This window comes from Heliangelus exortis, chromosome 10 (genome assembly GCF_036169615.1).
Source record: "Heliangelus exortis chromosome 10, bHelExo1.hap1, whole genome shotgun sequence".
NCBI lineage: Eukaryota > Metazoa > Chordata > Aves > Apodiformes > Trochilidae > Heliangelus > Heliangelus exortis.
This window is the reverse complement of record NC_092431.1, coordinates 10,907,524-10,926,209: the sequence shown is the minus strand read 5'-3', so window position 1 is coordinate 10,926,209 and position 18,686 is coordinate 10,907,524. Positions and strand designations below refer to the sequence as shown.

General features: G+C 40.1%; 1 protein-coding gene across 1 annotated transcript in view; it reads left to right on the top strand.

Moving 5' to 3' along the window:
• LOC139800447 (bifunctional heparan sulfate N-deacetylase/N-sulfotransferase 4) overlaps positions 1–18,102 on the top strand; it is a 94,776-nt gene extending 76,674 nt beyond the window's left edge. The window contains exons 7-14 of the mRNA XM_071753490.1: positions 3,436–3,618; positions 5,320–5,416; positions 6,531–6,654; positions 8,136–8,310; positions 9,323–9,493; positions 11,581–11,690; positions 17,461–17,563; positions 17,861–18,102. Of these exons, the coding sequence (XP_071609591.1) occupies positions 3,436–3,618; positions 5,320–5,416; positions 6,531–6,654; positions 8,136–8,310; positions 9,323–9,493; positions 11,581–11,690; positions 17,461–17,563; positions 17,861–17,980 (1,083 nt within the window). The 3' untranslated portion in view covers positions 17,981–18,102. The remainder of the gene's footprint in view (positions 1–3,435; positions 3,619–5,319; positions 5,417–6,530; positions 6,655–8,135; positions 8,311–9,322; positions 9,494–11,580; positions 11,691–17,460; positions 17,564–17,860) is intronic.
• The last annotated feature ends 584 nt before the right edge of the window (positions 18,103–18,686 follow it).

Sequence of the window (18,686 nt, the reverse complement as noted above, 5' to 3'; positions counted from 1 at the left end):
AAAGTAACACCCAGGCATGTTGGCTGTAGATGTGTGTGTGTGTATAGACACATACATATATGTATATATGTCTATATACATATATATGTGTGTGTACATATACATATATATATGTACACATATATGTATATGTATGTGTATAGACACATACATATACACACACTCGTATACAACAGATATTTAGATATGTATAGTCTGTGCACTGAAGCTCACTGTCACAGAATGTATGAAAACAAGGCTTTTTTATTCACCAGTTCTGCTTAGAGCACTGCAGGAGGGGACAATATTTATGTTTTATTTCTTTCCTCACTCTCGTCATGGTTCTGCATCCTTTCTTGGATCCACCAAAACAGAACAACAAAGCTACGTGACAGCATTGTACATCCCAACACCATCCTCAAGGCAGCGTTGTGCCAGCTCCACACATTTATAGACTATTGCATTTCCTACGGATTGATGCATCAAGATGAAAAGAAATTTTGCATCCATCTGTGACATAACCAAGGACAGTTAATACCCATCTCGTTTCAACTGATTTGGATATAGAGAACAAAGAATCAGATTGGTTTATCCCATGTATAATGTGCTATATTTGGGTTTTTTTTTTCCACTTCAAAGATCAATGGAGCAAAAGAGAGGGCCCCAAGATCTCAACTCCATAAAGAGTGATCAATTGGATCTTTTGGATTGGACTGCAGCCTAATGAAACTCCTAATATAAGCTAGTATCCACCTCCTACAAGTATCTTTTAAAATTTAAAAAACCTTGTTCAAACTCAAGTGTAAAAAAAGCAAAGAGAGCAAGTAGATTTACTTGCAAACTTCATTTGCTGCAATGATATTAAACTGTTGCAATAATATTAAATGTCATTGACAGACCTAGTACTTCTCAAACAACACTTCAGAGACAAGATGATATTCTCTGTCAGTTTTTCTTATAAAGGGTTTTTTTTTCATCATTTAAAATAGTTTGCAAGAAGCACTTTTCACATTTTAAGGAGCAAAACTCTAAACTAGAGTGGATATATTTGTATTTTTTTGAAGGGAGAAGGGCAGTAGATTGGAAACCCAAAGGATAAAATTCATTACTTTGTGTATAATGGGGCACTATGTGTGGACATGCACAAAGTTCAGGGCAATTTTAGTGTTCATTCCAGTTATATTTCAAACACTTTCAGTCACAAAATGCATAGTCTGGAATCCACAAAGTCAAGCTGACAGAAAAAAGCTCTTGTACGGTTGCCAATCTGCTCAACAGAACAGAATAAAAGTGAAGAATAAATTACCTTTTCTGGAATAAAGTGGGCACAAGGCAAACACACTGCAGATGGGTCTTAAGGGACACCTCCTAACCTCCATCCACCTTCACCTTATAGGAGGACTAAAAGCCTTATCAATAATTTAACAAACTAATAGACATGTTTTTAAACATTATGGCTGATGCTGACAGAAGCACCATGTTAGCAAAGCATGACAGTGAAAGTGGAAAGCTTGTGGCTTTTTATTCCATGGCTATTTTGAAAGTTAGGACAGCATGGTGTGCTACACAGTATTTTTATCTGCAACACTTCCTACTGCTAAAACTCGAGCCTGGGACAGTAGAGCAGCAACATCCTGAAGGGGAAACTTCATTCTCAGGTGGTACTAGAGGTTTGTTATGGAAAGCTAGTCACTGTTAGTAGGACAAAGACAGGTGGATCAGTGATAACAACCCTCCCAAGACACAACTAGGCATTCTGCAGCCACTTTAGGAGTGAAGGTATCAGGTTTTGAGACTCAGCACCTCCCACCACTTTAGCTGCTGGGAAGCATGGTTGCCATTCATCCAAGACAGATGTTTCTAGACCTTTGACTCAGAGTCCAGGGTGCTAAGTTCCCAACCACAGCCAAACCCAAGGACAGCAGACACCTTAATATACCCCAGTGTATCTATCATACACTTCAAGCTTTGAAGAACTGCAGCCTAAGCATTAACTCCCATGTCTGGGTATTGTCACTAAAAAACCCATCTTCTTTTCTTCTTTTGAGACACAAGGGGGTAGGGAGGGGGTGGGAGGTGCGAGTCACTGACATGAGCCCACACCAAGGGTGCTGGATACCCAGAGCTGCTGTAGCTCTCAAGGAGGAAGGTTCATGTACTACCTCCTCTCCTACAGCACTCTCTATACTGTCTGCATATCACAATAAGCTCACCCTCACACCCACCCAGCATGTCACTCTGGATCATCCAAAAAGAGACTCACCTGTGAAGCAAGCCATTCACATGTGAAGCAGAGTCCCCCTGCTGATGACTGAGCTTTTCACAGTCAGGGACTTCAGACCCCCAAATCTGCATAGCTTATACCGTAAACCCTCCTAATTGCTGTGGTCATATAAGTTAATTTGTAATTTTTGTGATCTGCTGTATGTTATTTATTGTCCTGAGAAAGAAAAAAAGTGTACACTGTTTAGTGACCACTATAATATTTCTTGATGACTACATTTGCATTGAATTGCATCCTATCTTAGGCCACCATACTGAGTAGAACAGTCAAGAAACAATTCTGAGTTTGATGGGATCTTCATAAAACTAAATAATGACAATCTACAGATAAAACAAGCCTTGGGAACCATGAAACAGCATTTGATCACCTCATATAAAGAAAATATAGGGAAATATAATATTCAAATTATTCTTACAAATGCTCTTTATCCCTCTGAAAGAGATCATGACATCTACAGAGCAGTGGCCATGTAAAGGGGAATGCGAGGCTGATTAAAAGGGAGAAGTGATACTGGCTTTAAGGAGAAACCAATGACAGTGATACAGTGATGTCATATTTCACCGATGCCTGAAATTTTTATATTTCAAAATTTTTTCACCTACTTACAGACATGCCATTTGAAAAAAACTATCCAGCCCTGCATTCAGATAATGTCTCCCTCATAGTAATCTGATTTTCAAGTTAACTCCATAAATAGCATCCCTGAAATTAAGCTTTGCCTACATGTCCAAGGAGTGGAGAGCCTTCAAAGTGAGGGATCCTGAATACCAGCACCTCCTGAATGCCTGCCCAGGGATAAGGAGCACTGGAGTAAAGAGGAGGCATGCAAGAAACAAATTTTATGCAGTTTTTAAATTAAATCAAAGCAGAGGAATAAAACAAAATCTATGAAAGCATCTTCTGAAAGGTAGTCCCTGGGGAGACTGTAAGTGATCCATTCCTTCAGATAATTGATTTTAAAGAAATGGCCCACACATGACGAATTTGAAGATTTGACTCTCACAGAAGGGCTAGGAAGTGCAGCCAGTTTATCATTTTTACATTTTCTTCTTTTGGTTTTTGGGTGGGGGGACAGTTGGGCAAAGCTCCCAGGAACCCCCATGCCTATCCTCTCAGAGAGATGCTGCCATCTCCTGCTGTTCTGTGACTGAGAGGTTTCTCTTGCCTCCCAGATCAGCATCTTCATGACTCATTTGTCTAATTATGGGAATGACCGCCTGGGCTTGTACACCTTTGCCAACCTGGCCAACTTTGTTAAGAGCTCGACTAACCTGAGACTGCAGACACTGCCCCCAGTTCAGCTGGCTCACAAGTACTTTGAGCTCTTCCCAGAGCAGATGGACCCTCTTTGGCAGGTAATGTCACATCTTCTTCCTCCTCCTATGACAATTGCTTGTTGCTATAAGACTGTTTTCCTGTAAAAAATACTATAATATATATAATATATATATAATATATATATTTAAAAATTCCACTGCATATTCAGATATGTGATTTTCTCCTTCATGCCTCCTTACATATATTCTTGAGACCACTGGTTTTGAATGGAAATGGGTTAGTTTCCACTGCCCCCATATCAGGCATGCTAAAATCACCTAATTGCCATTTATATGAGAGAAAACTTCCCTTCCCTCAGGCCTGGATGCAATTTTGCTGATGCATGGCATTGTGCTAACTAATCATTTTGCCCTATCAGTAAGATGCTTGCAGCAGCCATCTAGAGCTGGCCAATTCATGGCACCCCTTGATAGAGAACCAATAATGGGGGATCACTGCAGCTACAGGGAAGACTTTCCACCCTCTGAACCATTTTCCTTGAAACAACCAGGACAAAGGAGGGCAGGAGGGATCAGCAAATGTGGAATGAGCAGCTAAATGAAGAATGAAAAAGGGTTTCTGCAAAGACTGTCTGTTTTCTCTCTCTGTTTGAAAAGCACAATAGCTGCTTGTAATCTCAAAGCTGTAATTTCCTGATCATTGTTACACATTTCTGGCTCTTCTCTTATTCTGACTAGGATGTGCCACGCTGTGCTTTTAGCTATGGCAGCATAAATCCAGTGTGACACTATGAAGATCTAGGCAGTTCTTCATAGTTCTAGGCAGATCTGGGTTTACACTGGCAAAAAAGGAACAGAAAATGTCCCTATTATTTTTGGCCCAGATGTAAAAGAAGTATAAATGCATAATATTTCAATTGGGTTCAGTGGAGCTGCACTAATTTACATCAGTTAACGATTTTCTCCGTTATCTTTTGTTAAGGTTTATTCACTAACAAATTGTATATCCTATTAGGAGCTAATACTATGAAAAAGCAGTATCTATACAAAAATTCCTTTAAAGAGCAGTCAACCCTAACCTTTTCTGTGGGGTCTTTTGTTCACCCATTTTTATTGTGCATTCATAGGCAGTAGAAAGATAAGAGGATGAATAATATCCTACATTTCTATTTTGTCCCTTCTTTTGAATTCTTACATAGATTAAAATTGGCACTAGGTCTTATGCATCCCATTTTGTTACCTAAGCAAGTAATGCCTTGGAGCTATTCTAACAGAGGTTTCCATTTTAACCTTAAATGAAAACTTGATTAAATCAATGTTTTAAATTTTTTTCCTTCTTTATTTTTTCTAATGACTGAACTTAATCTTCAGTCATGCAAAACCATTATATATCCACAGCATTTTAGAACGAGGGACCACATGCCTACCTGCATACCTATGGACCCCTCTGACTTTATGAAATGAGCCTGACTAATGGAGAGATGGAAATGTAAAAGAAGGTGTAAAAGAGTTTGGATTTTGACACAAATTCTTCAGGGGTTTGCACAACCGAGCAGCATTACTGACTTCATTGTTACCCTTGGAAGGACAATGCCCTTGGAAGCAATTTGATGCCCATGTGTCTGAATTCTTCTATGGATCCATACCAGAGTTCTCAATATCAGTCGAAAGTAAACTGAGGAAAAATTTAGAATTTTACTACTTAGTGTAAGGTTCTCCAACAACTCATATTTAGGCAAACATTTAGGATAACCCCAGTGTGATGCCTTTCTTCTTCAGAATCCATGTGATGATAAACGACACAGGGATATTTGGTCCAGAGACAAAAGCTGTGATCACCTACCCAAATTTCTTGTTATAGGACCCCAAAAAACAGGTAAGAAGTAATGAACTTGTAACTGGGGCGAGCCTAACAGTTCTGTATCTGTGTATTTGTGTCCTGTAAACTGAAGCCAACTCCCTGCTAGAGACAGTGAAGTTCCAATCACTACAGGATTCAGATAGAAACTCCTTCACTGCCAAAAGAAAGTAACAACTGTTGGTAGAGTAAATTGCATTCATTCATGATAAAAAACTCTATGATGTCAGGCTGTCCTATGTTAAGATTATTATTAAGTTATTTGACAAATTATTTCAACATTGTTTGAGACCCTAATTGACAATAAATGCATTTACCTCCATGCAGGAGCCTCTGAGTGTCTCAGACCATCATTTGCATTAAGCCACAAATTCCAATCCCAAGGTAGCTATTGCTGTTGTGGACTTTATACAGAAACTGAATGTTGAGGCAGGGAAATCCAATGTCAGCCCAAAATTCTGCAACAGTGGAAGAGAGGCAGCAGGTCTTGATTCATAGTCCAATGAGAGCTTACATTGCATAAAGTCATTGAGAACAAGTTTAAAGACACATACTGCAAAAATTCAGTTATCACCATACGCTATTTCCAGCTGCTTTTGTCAAGAGATTAACAAAGAAGTGCCACTACTGTGATTTTAATGCATCCTTCTAAAATAGGGGGTTGTTAGCATTGAAATAGACGATTTGTTCCTCAATAGCAGACCCCCAGGAAAAATACAGGGGACAGAATTGCAGTTCTGGGTGCAACAAATGCCCAATGCCACAACTTGTGCTTTGGAAAAGTTTTGTGCAACATAAATAATTTGAAAACAAATGTGTCCGAATTCCCTCCCTGGTTAAGTACACAGTCAAGCAAGTGATGTCATCATCAACTTGCATCACACTTGCATCAGAGAGCAAAATTCCAAGTTTGGACATGAGAAAAGTCTGATGAGCAGAGAAGTCTACACATCTTCCCTCCTCCCTCTGACAGCCCCTTGTGCTTACACAGGGCTTTCATTATTATGCAACTTCCGTACAAAGGTAATATATCAGTAAACGTCAATTTAAAGTACTGTTTTGAATGAATTAACTCAAAGGACTTTTTTTTTTCCTATTTCCATACCATTGGCATCTCTTTTTGTTGTTGTAGGAACAACAGCGCTTTATTTATTTCTTCTGATGCATCCTTCCATTATCAGCAATCTCCCTAGTCCAAAAACTTTTGAAGAAGTTCAGTTCTTCAATGGAAACAACTATCACAAGGGAGTTGACTGGTAAGGAGAATAAAAACCAAAAAAAAGTGTTCATTATTAATACACGTGAAATCACAATGGAACAATTACAGAAGCATGTATGACACTGACATAATTACTGGATGAATTTGTTATTCTGACATTATCAGACAGAAAAAAACTAAATTGAAATGATGGGACATTTAATCAACACCTTAATTTTATTTAAATATTACAGTAACAATTTTCTAATCTCTTTCACAAGTGAATGCAACAGCCAGGTCAGTTATGATGTCTATCTTCATGCTGAATAGCATCTCATAACTGTACCTAGACTGAATTATAGACTTTTTCTTCAAAAGCAGCTTTTTATGAAGTAAGATTCAACTTGAGAACAAAAAACAAACAAAAAAAAAACCCCACCCATTCAAATCAAACCAAACCAAACCCAAACCACTGTAAAGCATTTCAGCTTATCACAATTATTCTTATCACAGTTTTAAATATTACCCTTACTATTTTGCTTAAGAAAAGTCGTTTTGTCAGTCTTTCACTTCCACAGGGAACAGCAGTTGCCATCCTTGTCTAGAAACTCAAATATAAAACATACATCACAGTACACAGAAATAGATTAATCTTGGAGCATATTTTCCTTGCCTGAGTTGGCAAAGGGAGAGTGCAGAGGAAGCAAGGCTGACCAGTAACAGCAACTATGAGACCAGCTTCTTGGTTCAACATGTAACAAAAAATAAAGGGAAAGAAAAGCTTGGCATTTGTTTTTCCATACTGTGTAGAGAAGGAGAACACCCATGGCTATCATAGAATACATGGTATAATACATTTGGAGAAGAAGGAGTGGTGGTTGAGGCTTCTCTCCTTTGCACATCATGTAGATAAGGAGGCTGCATGAGAGATGAGTCTCACCAAAACTGTAAGTTCCCGGAGTGCTCAGCAAAGCTAAAGGGGCTGCAAAATACCTCCAAAACAATTTCACCTTTTGCTTCATTTGAAATCTTCACCCTTTGTATGAAACCTATGGTTTACATACTTTCACTTCCAATCCATTTTGAGTGGAAAATACCATGCAAAACCAAATTTCAAATCTTGTATTCTGAAAATGTTTAAAAGAAAAAATTAGTCAGTTCCAAAATGAAATATTTCAACAGTGTTAAAATTAAACTGTTGACATTTTGAAGCTTTTCCATTTTTTTCTCCAGCTAAAATACAACTCACTTCAGACTGGTGAAAGATCCCTTCTACATTGAATTTATTAGCAAAAATACCATCCATCAAAAGAGAACTTAATTATCTGACTTCATTGAAGGCTTTAACTATTACCAGCATGATGTAAGAGCCAATCCATGTTCCCCTTATTCCAGTCCTGGAGTGAGCTGAGAAATTCGATTTTGTTTCTTGAGAATTATGTCTGAAAATCAACCTTTTTATCTACCATGAAATGGGAAGCTTGAGGATACAACCCTTTAGAGATAAGACTAACTCTAACAAGTGCCTTCACCTCCCAGGTACATGGATTTTTTCCCCACTCCTTCCAACATCACCACCGACCTCCTCTTTGAGAAAAGTGCCAACTATTTCCATTCTGAGGAAGCCCCTAAGCGAGCTGCTTCCCTCATTCCCAAGGCCAAGATCATCACTATCCTCATTGACCCATCTGATCGGGCATATTCCTGGTACCAGGTACAGTGCTTGCCTTCAGTAAACAGACAGTGAAATCAATTGCAGGGTATGAAGGCAAATATCAGTGGGAATTTGTGCCCCTGAGCAAGATTGGGATTTATCATGGAGCGTTTGCACTCTGTACTAGTAGAAGGATGCTGAATGCCAGCTTTTGCAGTTGGCACCTGTGACACCAGTGTCATAAATGATGAAATATCTCAGCACAGAGCTGCCACCAGCTGTAAACAAACAGTTTAATCTCAATTACAGCTGACAACACATAGAGGAAAAGCAGTGGTCCTTGGCCAGGGAGATACACAGGGGAAAATTAACACAGCCAAGTTAGAAAATCAGAGCTCCTGATGATGAGAACCTGATACTTCATCCCATCCTCCAGAATATAACCTGAGCAATGTCTTTTAAATTTTCCAAGGATTCTGGAGGGTTGGACTTTTGTCTCTCCTTGGAAACAGAAGAAAGCATGTTGTTTTTCTGAGGAAAATCTAGGATGCTCTTTCTTACTTTTTACTGAGTCTGCACCATTCCAGAACAAAGTCTGCACTATTAAAAAAAAAAAAAAATTAAAAGACTCATTTAACCATGCATGTAAAATATGAGCAGTCATACAGATAAAGGAAATACTAAAAGCAGTCCTAAACCAGACACAGATTAATAGTGTGCACTGTTGCAATAAGCAAAACATCCACCATTTCTGATACAGTTATCAGTTCTGCAAGGAACGAAACATGGCCGATGGATGTAGTTTGAACCCTTTTTAACATCTCATTTGCACCTTTACAACTGCTGATGTGATGGGCAACGCAGTAAAAAAAATGTGCCTACTATGGCTCCCCAGTTCCCCTCCAGCTTTTTCCAAAAGGGTCCTTGTCTGAATGGTGATTCCATCCTGTTTTAATCCATCCTCACTCCCACCCAGGAGATTTGGCAGTGGTGGGGAGCTGAGGGACTCTTGGGAGGTTTACAGTTTCATCTTCAGCATTCTTCTGACACTTGTCTCAATATTTACTGTTAGCACCAGCGATCCCACGAGGACCCCGCTGCCCTGAAATTCAATTTTTATGAAGTCATTACATCCAGCCACTGGGCACCCTCTGAAATAAGGGGTCTCCAGAAGAGATGCCTGACACCCGGATGGTATGCTGTCCATATTGAAAGATGGTTAAACCATTACCCTGCTTCACAGGTAAGTTCCAACCTGTTGTTTCCCCAAGCTCATCAACTCTTGGAAAATCCCCCAAATGGGTATGGATTCATGATTAGAGGTGATTGGATATTTCCCAATGGAACTCTTAGCTATTAGGAAATGCCAATTTTATAAGATCAGGATATTTGGCAGAAGTGTGCTGATTTTTCTGTTTTCTCATGAAAAAGATGCAAGGAAATGTTGTTAACTGGGGCCATGTGGAGTTGATGGGGGACTTTGGAGTGTCCTTCCAGGTTCAGTCAAGGTTATCAAGGCTTCTGGGTCCCAAGAAGCAAAGCAGCTGCAGCATGAGACACAGTGGGAAGGTTTGACAAATTAATTTATAAAATGCAAGAGCTTTTTCTAAAAAGAAATCTCATTCCACTTCCTACTCCCTCACTTTCATAAAAATTTTCACATTTGTTTAACTCTGATACAGAATTAGCCTTTCTCAGTGTTAGAGCAAAAATTACTTCTTTTGCCCCATCTTCCTTCAGCTGTTTTACTGAATTGTCTTTTATAATCTTTACCATGAAAAATTTAAGTCAACATATAGACCTAAAGAATACTAACATTACTAAAAAAATTTACAGATATAAACTTAAAGCAAACATTTAATACTACAAAACAGATCCATGGGCGCTCTTTACCTGTGGACATGATTCAGAGATCAATTCACTCTACCTACTGTAATAAATAGGGTACTTAATGAGGGAGTATAATGAACAAGTATCTCCATAGATTGCTTTCTGTGGGGCAGAATTTTGCTGAAAGCAGGTGGAATTATCTTCCCTACTTAGTCAGGGACCTGGAAAAAGAAAAAGCAACAGAAGATCTATTTTTTTACAGTCCTCACATTTTCTTTTTATACAGTCTCAGCTGTACTCCAAAGAGGAGAAGCAGGTCAATCCTATTTCCCAGAGAAAGGAGAAAGTATCAGTCATTTACTTTTTGCTTTCATCTCTGCCCTTTCATAAATGGGGAAGGAGCAATGACTAGAGCAGCTGAGCTTGCAGCTCCTAGGACAGTATTTCCCTAGGAGCGCACAGTGCTCATCTTCTCATCAGCCAGCATGTCTTAGTTTACATCTCCAAAAGAGCAGGGGCTGTCCTAGCAAATTCAGAGTATGCAAATGGTCCCGACCATCTCGTGCCCTGTTATCTGTGCTCCTTCTCTGCCCTTTCTCCTCTAATGAAGCTTTCTCTCCTTCTTCTGCACAACACTCTTATTAAACATTCAGGGGCACATTGGCATATTTCTTGTAAAACTGGTAACCACTCATGTGTCATAGTTATAGTGATTAATTTTACAATATCCACAACAAAATGCACTCACTCTTAATAAGGTGCACACAGCGAGTGCACTCATGGTGCTTACTAATGTACTCTTGGTAATGTGAATTCACTCGGCCTGAGCACTCAAAAACTTAATAATTCATAATAAGCCTTCCCAATAAATACATAAAACACATCTTCCTAGAATAGTTATTAGTAATACTGCTTGGTACACCAGTAGAGTTTTTATACATTGTCTTAAGATTTGATTGTGGAGGTCGATGTAACTTTACATTGCATTAGTCTTTAAATAAAAACAAAACAAACAAAAATAACCCTTTGCTAACCATTTCCCATGCCTATATGGTTGGTAGGATGGCGGTGAGTTTCAAATAAGTTGCCATAGCATCAGTTTTGAACACATAATTGTATAGTTTTTGAACATTTAATTTTAAGATATACTTGAGCTTTTTGTTATTTCCTTATTCCGTAACAGATTTTTTACAGAAACATTGTAAACCTCGGAAGTACTTTTACATTCCTTCCTTATGTCTTAGAATTCTCTGAGGCTTGGGTTTGGCTTGTGAGGTTTAACTCTTGAATTTTAACAATGTGCACTCAAAGAGTCCACTTATCCAAACATAACATAGCAAAGTCAAAAGGAAATCTAAAAGGAAGTTCATCCCTATGGTTGTTATTAGCACTGTTCAAAGTCACATGCTACTTTAAATCCATGTTGTCACAGAAGGAAAATAATGTTCTTTGGTTAACCTTAGCCCTGTTTCTAAAGAGCAATTACATTTACCCCTACAGTTGCTTATTATTGATGGACAGCAGCTAAGAAGTGACCCAGCTACTGTGATGGATGAAGTGCAGAAGTTTCTTGGAGTGTCTCCTCATTATAATTACTCTGAAGCCCTAACGTGAGTCTTTTCCTTTATTATCTGCCCTATAGGATCATGGTGTACATCCTCTCCTACCAAGATCACCTCATCACTGATTACAATCAAGAAAATAAAAAAAACATTAGACCAATAATTTTGCAAATACTGGGGTTTTCTTAAGGTAGTGTTTAACACTCAACCAATTTTCCCTCAACTTGCATACATATAATGCATTACGGAATTTAATTGCATGATTGCACACCTTTTCACCTGAAAACTCTACATTGCACAGTACACAGAACTTCTCATCAGCCACCATGTCTTAGTTTACATCTCCAAAAGAGCAGGGGCTGTCCTAGCAAATTCAGAGTATGCAAATGGTGCTGACCATCTTGTGCCCTGTTACCTGTGCTCCTTCTCTGCCCTTCCACAGTATGTTGTATTAGATGCAGAGCAAAGTCCCAGATTCATGTAAAAATGTCTGCTAAGTTTGAGCATTTGATCAGAGATGGCCAGGATTTGTTTTCTCAGGGCACCTAGATTCATTGCTGCCCTGTTTAAAATGCTTTTCAGTTGATGGGAGTTGGACATGTAAGAGCTCAGCACTCATTTGCACATGAGACTGCTGAGCCTAATTCCAGTCTTCAGAAGCTGAAGACCACTTAGTGTCAGGTGTGTGAAGTTTGCTTGACCATTTTTATCCCATCCATACAGAATCCTAATGACAGAGATTAGGTCAGAAGCACTCAGTATAAGATTCATCTGGTAACATGGTTTCTTTGATTGCTTGCTTTTAACATGGACTAAATTCATCATTTCACATTCCCATTTTCACATATGGTTGGGTCAGTTCTACCTATCTTTTACCTGGTACTAGCAAGACATGTGCCATGAAAGAATTTAGTCTGTGCATTTCAAGTTTGGAAAAATTATAGGCTAGTATTAGATAATACTAATAATAGGAAGGTGCAGTAGAGGCTTTTCTACTCCCACAACCCACACAGGCTGGTATCAGGAAATCTGTGGCAAAATGACACCACAGACTTTGCACCTACTCAATGCTGCCTCCTCTCTGCTTATGATTATTCTTTAATGTTTCCTCCACTGGAAGCTTTATATATTATATATTCATATAATATGTAAAAAGTAAAAGTTGCCTGTTCTTCTTTGAGTCTTCAGAATGTTGCTGTGCTAGCCAAAATCTTTTTTTCTTGTGGAAAAATCTTGGTTTTCAGAATGTAATTTTTTGTCATTGGTTTCTAAAGCAGATGAAATAGAGTAGGAGTTTGAACACACAGCTGAACTACTGATGTTTGAACAACTGCTGCTGCACAGCTGCAGTGCCTTCTGCTAGATTTTTAAAAATACACACCCTCATACATAGATCTTCCTTTCTGCAGCTAAATTAAAATCAGTGGAGTCACACTCTGGGAAAAAAATTTGGCCCCCCATATTTGGACAGGAAAAATGGATTGTAAACAAATCTATAAAATTATGCTTTCACTGTTAAGAGGCATCAAGTGTGCAAATGGGTTGCAGACTTCTGCATGGATTTAAGATGGAAAGGAAAAATTTATTAAACATTGTAGATGCTTTATGGTAGGACTGTCAAAGTAAAAAAGATTGCATAGGATCGTTCCTAGTCATTACTGCCTAATAAGTGTATGCCTTGCATCTTTTAAGTTGTCACAAAGCAGCCTAAGGGCCCAGCCCTGCAAACACAGGCAACAACAGTGAGCAACAGTGAGCAACAAGTTCATCAACATGAGTAATTACACAAACATCTTACAGGAGAGTAAAATCAACCCAGGCACAAGGAAGGTACTAATCAGAGACATGGAAAGAGAGCAAAGGGGAGACAGAGGCAGGGCTGGACCTTGAAGAGATCACACCAGATTTGTAAGAACCACAGCTGGCATGGACAACTAGTCAGTTCTTACACAGGCTGCTAAAAAGGCCCTAGGTTCAAATGACATAAGGAAGAAATTTTTCACGTTGAGGGTGGTGAGACACTGGCACAGGTTGCTTAGAGAAGTGGCAGACGCTCCATCCATGGGAACATGGAGGGTCAGGTTGGAAGGGGCTCTGAGCAACCTACCTATTGTGGGAAGGCTGATCTAGGTAACATTTAGAGGTCCTTTCTAACCCAGGCAATTCTATGATTCCAAGACCTGAACTTTTTATTAGGGTAGTGAAAAGCAAGGAGGAAAATCAAGGAAAGTTGCAAGGCTTTTCCAGATAATGCCATCAATAGAAAGAGATGCGGATCCCAGGAAAAAACACTAGAAGAGAGGAACTAGTCTGTGGTCTTCAGGAAGTTCACACTTTGACACTGAAGAGATGCTTCCCACCTTTCCCTCACCATCTCATTTTCACAGGGTTTTCATAGTGACTAAGGGCTTAAATTTTTAAAGTCTTTGAACTCAATTAACAGAATTGAAGTCTACCTGGACTTCAGCAAAGCCTTTGACACCGTCCCCCACAGCATTCTCCTGAAAAAGCTGTCAGCCCACAGCTTGGACAGGAGCACCCTGTGCTGGGTTAGGAACTGGCTGGAGGGCCGGGCCCAGAGGGTGGTGGTGAACGGGGCTGCATCCAGTTGGCGGCCGGTCACCAGTGGTGTCCCCCAGGGATCAGTGTTGGGCCCAGTTCTGTTTAATATCTTTATCGATGACTTAGACGAAGGGATTGAGTCCATCATCAGCAAGTTCGCAGATGACACCAAGCTGGGGGGAAGTGTAGACCAACTCGAAGGCAGGAGGGCTCTGCAGAGGGACCTGGACAGACTGGAGAGCTGGGCCGATTCCAACGGGATGAGGTTCAACAAGGCCAAGTGCCGGGTCCTGCACTTTGGCCACAACAACCCCATGCAGCGCTACAGGCTGGGGACAGAGTGGCTGGAGAGCAGCCAGGCAGAAAGGGACCTGGGAGTCTGCATTAACAAGAAACTGAACATGAGCCAGCAGTGTGCCCAGGTGGCCAAGAAGGCCAATGGCATCCTGGCCTGTATCAGAAACAGCGTCACCAGCAGGTCCAGGGAGGTGATTCTTCCCCTGTACTCAGCGCTGGTGAGGCCACATCTCGAGTACTGTGTCCAGTTCTGGGCCCCTCAGTTTAAGAAGGATGTAGAGGTCCTGGAACAGGTCCAAAGGAGGGCAACCAGGCTGGTGAAGGGACTCGAGCATAGGCCCTATGGGGAGAGGCTGAGAGAGCTGGGGCTGTTCAGCCTGAAGAAGAGGAGGCTCAGGGGAGACCTCATTGCTGTCTACAACTACCTGAAAGGAGGCTGTAGCGAGGTGGGAGCTGGACTCTTTTCACAGATGACCTCCAACAAGACAAGAGGACACAGTCTTAAGTTGTGCCAGGGGAGGTTTAGATTAGATATTAGAAAGAATTTCTTCACGGAGAGGGTGATTAGGCTATGGAATGGACTGCCCGGTGAGGTGGTAGATTCTCCGTCCCTGGAGACATTTAAAAAAAGACTGGATGTGGCACTCAGTGCCATGGTCTAGCAACTGCTCCGGTGGGTCAAGGGTTGGACTAGATGATCTCTGAGGTCCCTTCCAACCCGGCTAATTCTATGATTCTATGATTCTATGAATGCACAGGATGCATGGGACTGAAGTTAGAAAAGGCCTCTCCCTTTAATCACAGGCTGACCCTACCAAAGCTTCACTGACTGCTAGGAAGATGTATTTCATGCCTGATTCTCCCAGATGAATCATGCTCTGGAGTACCATGGGTCAGTGGTTCTTTTTTCTTTATTCTTCTCAGCAGACAGCAACTAAAACAACAACAAAACTCCTCTCTACAGATTTCTAAACATGGGGCAAACCTCAGAACTCTTTGCATGAACGAATAAAGTTTGAAAACAAGATTAGTCTGGCTTTGGGTGCAGACAGACCCTCCGCGTCTCTACACTCTCTGAGAGTTGGAGAGGGTGCATGGGTGTCCAGGTTCTACCCTGTATTTCACACAGACTTCCTCTGCAAGGGCAGAAAAGATAACAAGGCTTGGAAGGAAAGGCTTCTGCTGATTACTTTACAAAGCTCACTTGTAACTTGAGATTTAAGGCTATCACTATTTTTAAATAAATACTTCCATTGTGCCCAGTTATGTTTTCAGGAATCCCAAGAGTTCTGTAATACCTGAACGCAGTGGGTTGAATTCAGCCTGAGATGTCTTACCCTCTTTTCCCGTACCCAAATCTGCATATTCTCTTAATAATGTTCTATATGCTCCTTCTGAGGTGGATATATTGTTTGGGGCATAGTTTTGCAGTTTTCCTTTTACCCATCACACTCCATTGCTGCTTCTCTTGGGAAATTAGTGGGAGCCTGCAAAAGTACTTCACCATACAATGAGCAGAAGGAAAAAGCTAAAGTAGAAATTAATCTATCATTTATATATCTATTTGATTAATTATTTCTTTTTTAACTGATACAGCTACTGGGACAACTTAAGAAAAAGGGTCAATCCTACAATAACAGTCTGAGCAATTAAAAAAAACAGCATGAAGAAGGTTCACCCTTCTCTGGAAATTAGTTTACCTATATAGAGCAGCAAATTGCAGGTGCAGCCATGACATTTTGATAAGACCTCGGGCAAAAGGTAGTCTGTAACTAATTAATCTGTGTTCCACCCAATTATACTTCCTCCTTTTCAAAATCTGCTGAAGATCAGAATCACAAACCTTTTCAGTGCTTTATGCATGCTGCAAGTCCCATAGCAATAAATTGCAAACTTAATTCTGCATGTTGTTCATTCCCTAGTGAGCGTGTGGTTTAATGCCCTATTCTAAAATTCCTTTATCTTTTGAATTTTAGGCATCAAAATCAAACTGCATATTTCAGATAAGGCTACTAAGACAGTGTTCATGATATAATGCTGTCTTTGGAATGAAAGTTATATTTAGATATAATGATATGGAACAACCAACTTCTCAGGTGCAGTTTAATTATTAACAAACAGATACTATCAGTAAACATAAACTCTGTTTATTTCACTCAGAAATTTCCATAAAACATTTCAGTATCATATTTCTCATTGTTTTTGTCATCAAGCCACAATCTCACAGTATTCTGTATAGATTTATGGATTATGTCTCATGCCCTTTGCAGTCAGCAAATAGATCTGTTCCCCCCTTTTAACTCCTTGCACCTTGACAGTGCTGACCTACAACAGCATCAACTCCAGTTGGCTGTATGGAGAGAGCTTTCTTTGAGCACAGCCAATATTGTCCTTGAGGATATAGAGCTTCTAATTCCAGGAAAAGAGACAATCTAATTGTTTCAACAAAACATTGTCCAAGTGTCAGTGAATCAAACCACTTCCATCCTGCAGAGATACATGGAGCAGTCTAACATGAAGAAAATCTCTGGCAAAAAACCAAACAGAATAGGAGTCAGAGCTCGGAGAGGGGCCATGATCTTTGGGACTGAAGCTCAGGACCTTGACTGGAACCTCAGAGATCATGGAATCAGAGACTGGTTTGGGACCTTCAAGATCATTAAATTCCAATTACCTCCATTAAGCCATCAATATTTAAAACTTTTACTATATATGCTAAAAATTTGCTTGTGTAGGTAAAGCAAATTGTGAAAAATATCTTGACCTCCCAAGGTGAATTTGTGGAAAAAATAAATCCCCAGAGCTTCCACAAGAGAGGAAATCTCTTTCCTACTCTGTCCTCAGTATTTAAGTCATCTAGAAAGATGTGTGCAGCAATCACTGTTGGCTAACACCAATGTCTGAGTAGCTGAGAGTTTTTTATGGAGTGAGGCCTTTCAAAAAATATCATTTTCCTTAGGTTTGACCCTCAGAAAGGTTTTTGGTGCCAGTTATTGGAAGGAGGGAAAACAAAGTGCCTGGGAAAAAGCAAAGGTCGAAAATATCCACCAATGGACCAAGAGGTAAGGGCTTACCAGAGATTTACCAGATTTCAGTTAATGTTATTTAATATTGACACTGTGTTTGGCTACTAAAATAAGCACATTGATTACTTTTTTTTTTTTTTTTTCCCACTGACTTAATATTTTTTAAAAATGGAAACTTTTCATGAGCTCTGAATGACAGGTGATTAATTAGCCCCTTTTGAGAGGGGGCATTCTATGGGACCAGAGCACATCTCTGGGTTGGGAGCACATGCTGAAACCTGTCATGGAGTGGGTTTCCTTGTTTGACTGCTGTTTTTTCCCATCCCTTCTCAGTCTCGAGTATTTCTGTCAAGCTACTACAGAGACCACAATGTGGAGTTGTCCAAGCTGCTGCACAAGCTGGGGCAGCCCCTGCCCTCCTGGCTGAGACAAGAGCTGCAGAAGGTCAGGTAGCACACAAGAGTGGGGGAACCCAAACGAGAACGATTTCCTTCACCATCAGACACCTTGCTTCTCCAACTCACTTGTGATCATCAGTAGAGGACACCATGAATAATGATCTTTCTATTAAAAATTAGAAAAAAATTTAAAAAAACCAAACACAAAAGAAAAAAACCCAGACAAACCAACAACTCTATATGCACGTGCTGACAGATATTAGCATTGACCCCTTTTGTAAGCCTCCAGGAAATAATATGGAGCTCCGTGGCGTTACTCTTTACCCAGTCCAGGATTCAGACATATCCTAGTTCCTCAGTTCACCAAGAAGGATCAGAAACTGTGTGCAGGATGGATTAACTTCAGTGGATGTGAAAAATTGCAGCCTGTCAGGACGCAAGCAAAGGATGGGAACATCTTTCACTGGATTGTGAGGTGGGTCATGTGCTGGAGTACTTTCACCTTTTTTTTGCTATTTTTTCCCTCTACTTTGCAAGTTTTTCTGTCATTTTATAGGGGGAAGCTCAGCACTTTGCAAACAGGATCCCTAATGGTTATGATATACGTAGTATCAATGCACCATCATTGCTTTCTCCATGGAAATAGGTGGGCTAATTTCTCACCTGACCTTTTCCTTGGGGTTCCCATATTAACTGATGACAGTCTGGACTCATTCTTCTGTTGCTTTTGGGGGGGCAGGGGGTTGCCCTTCAAAACAAGA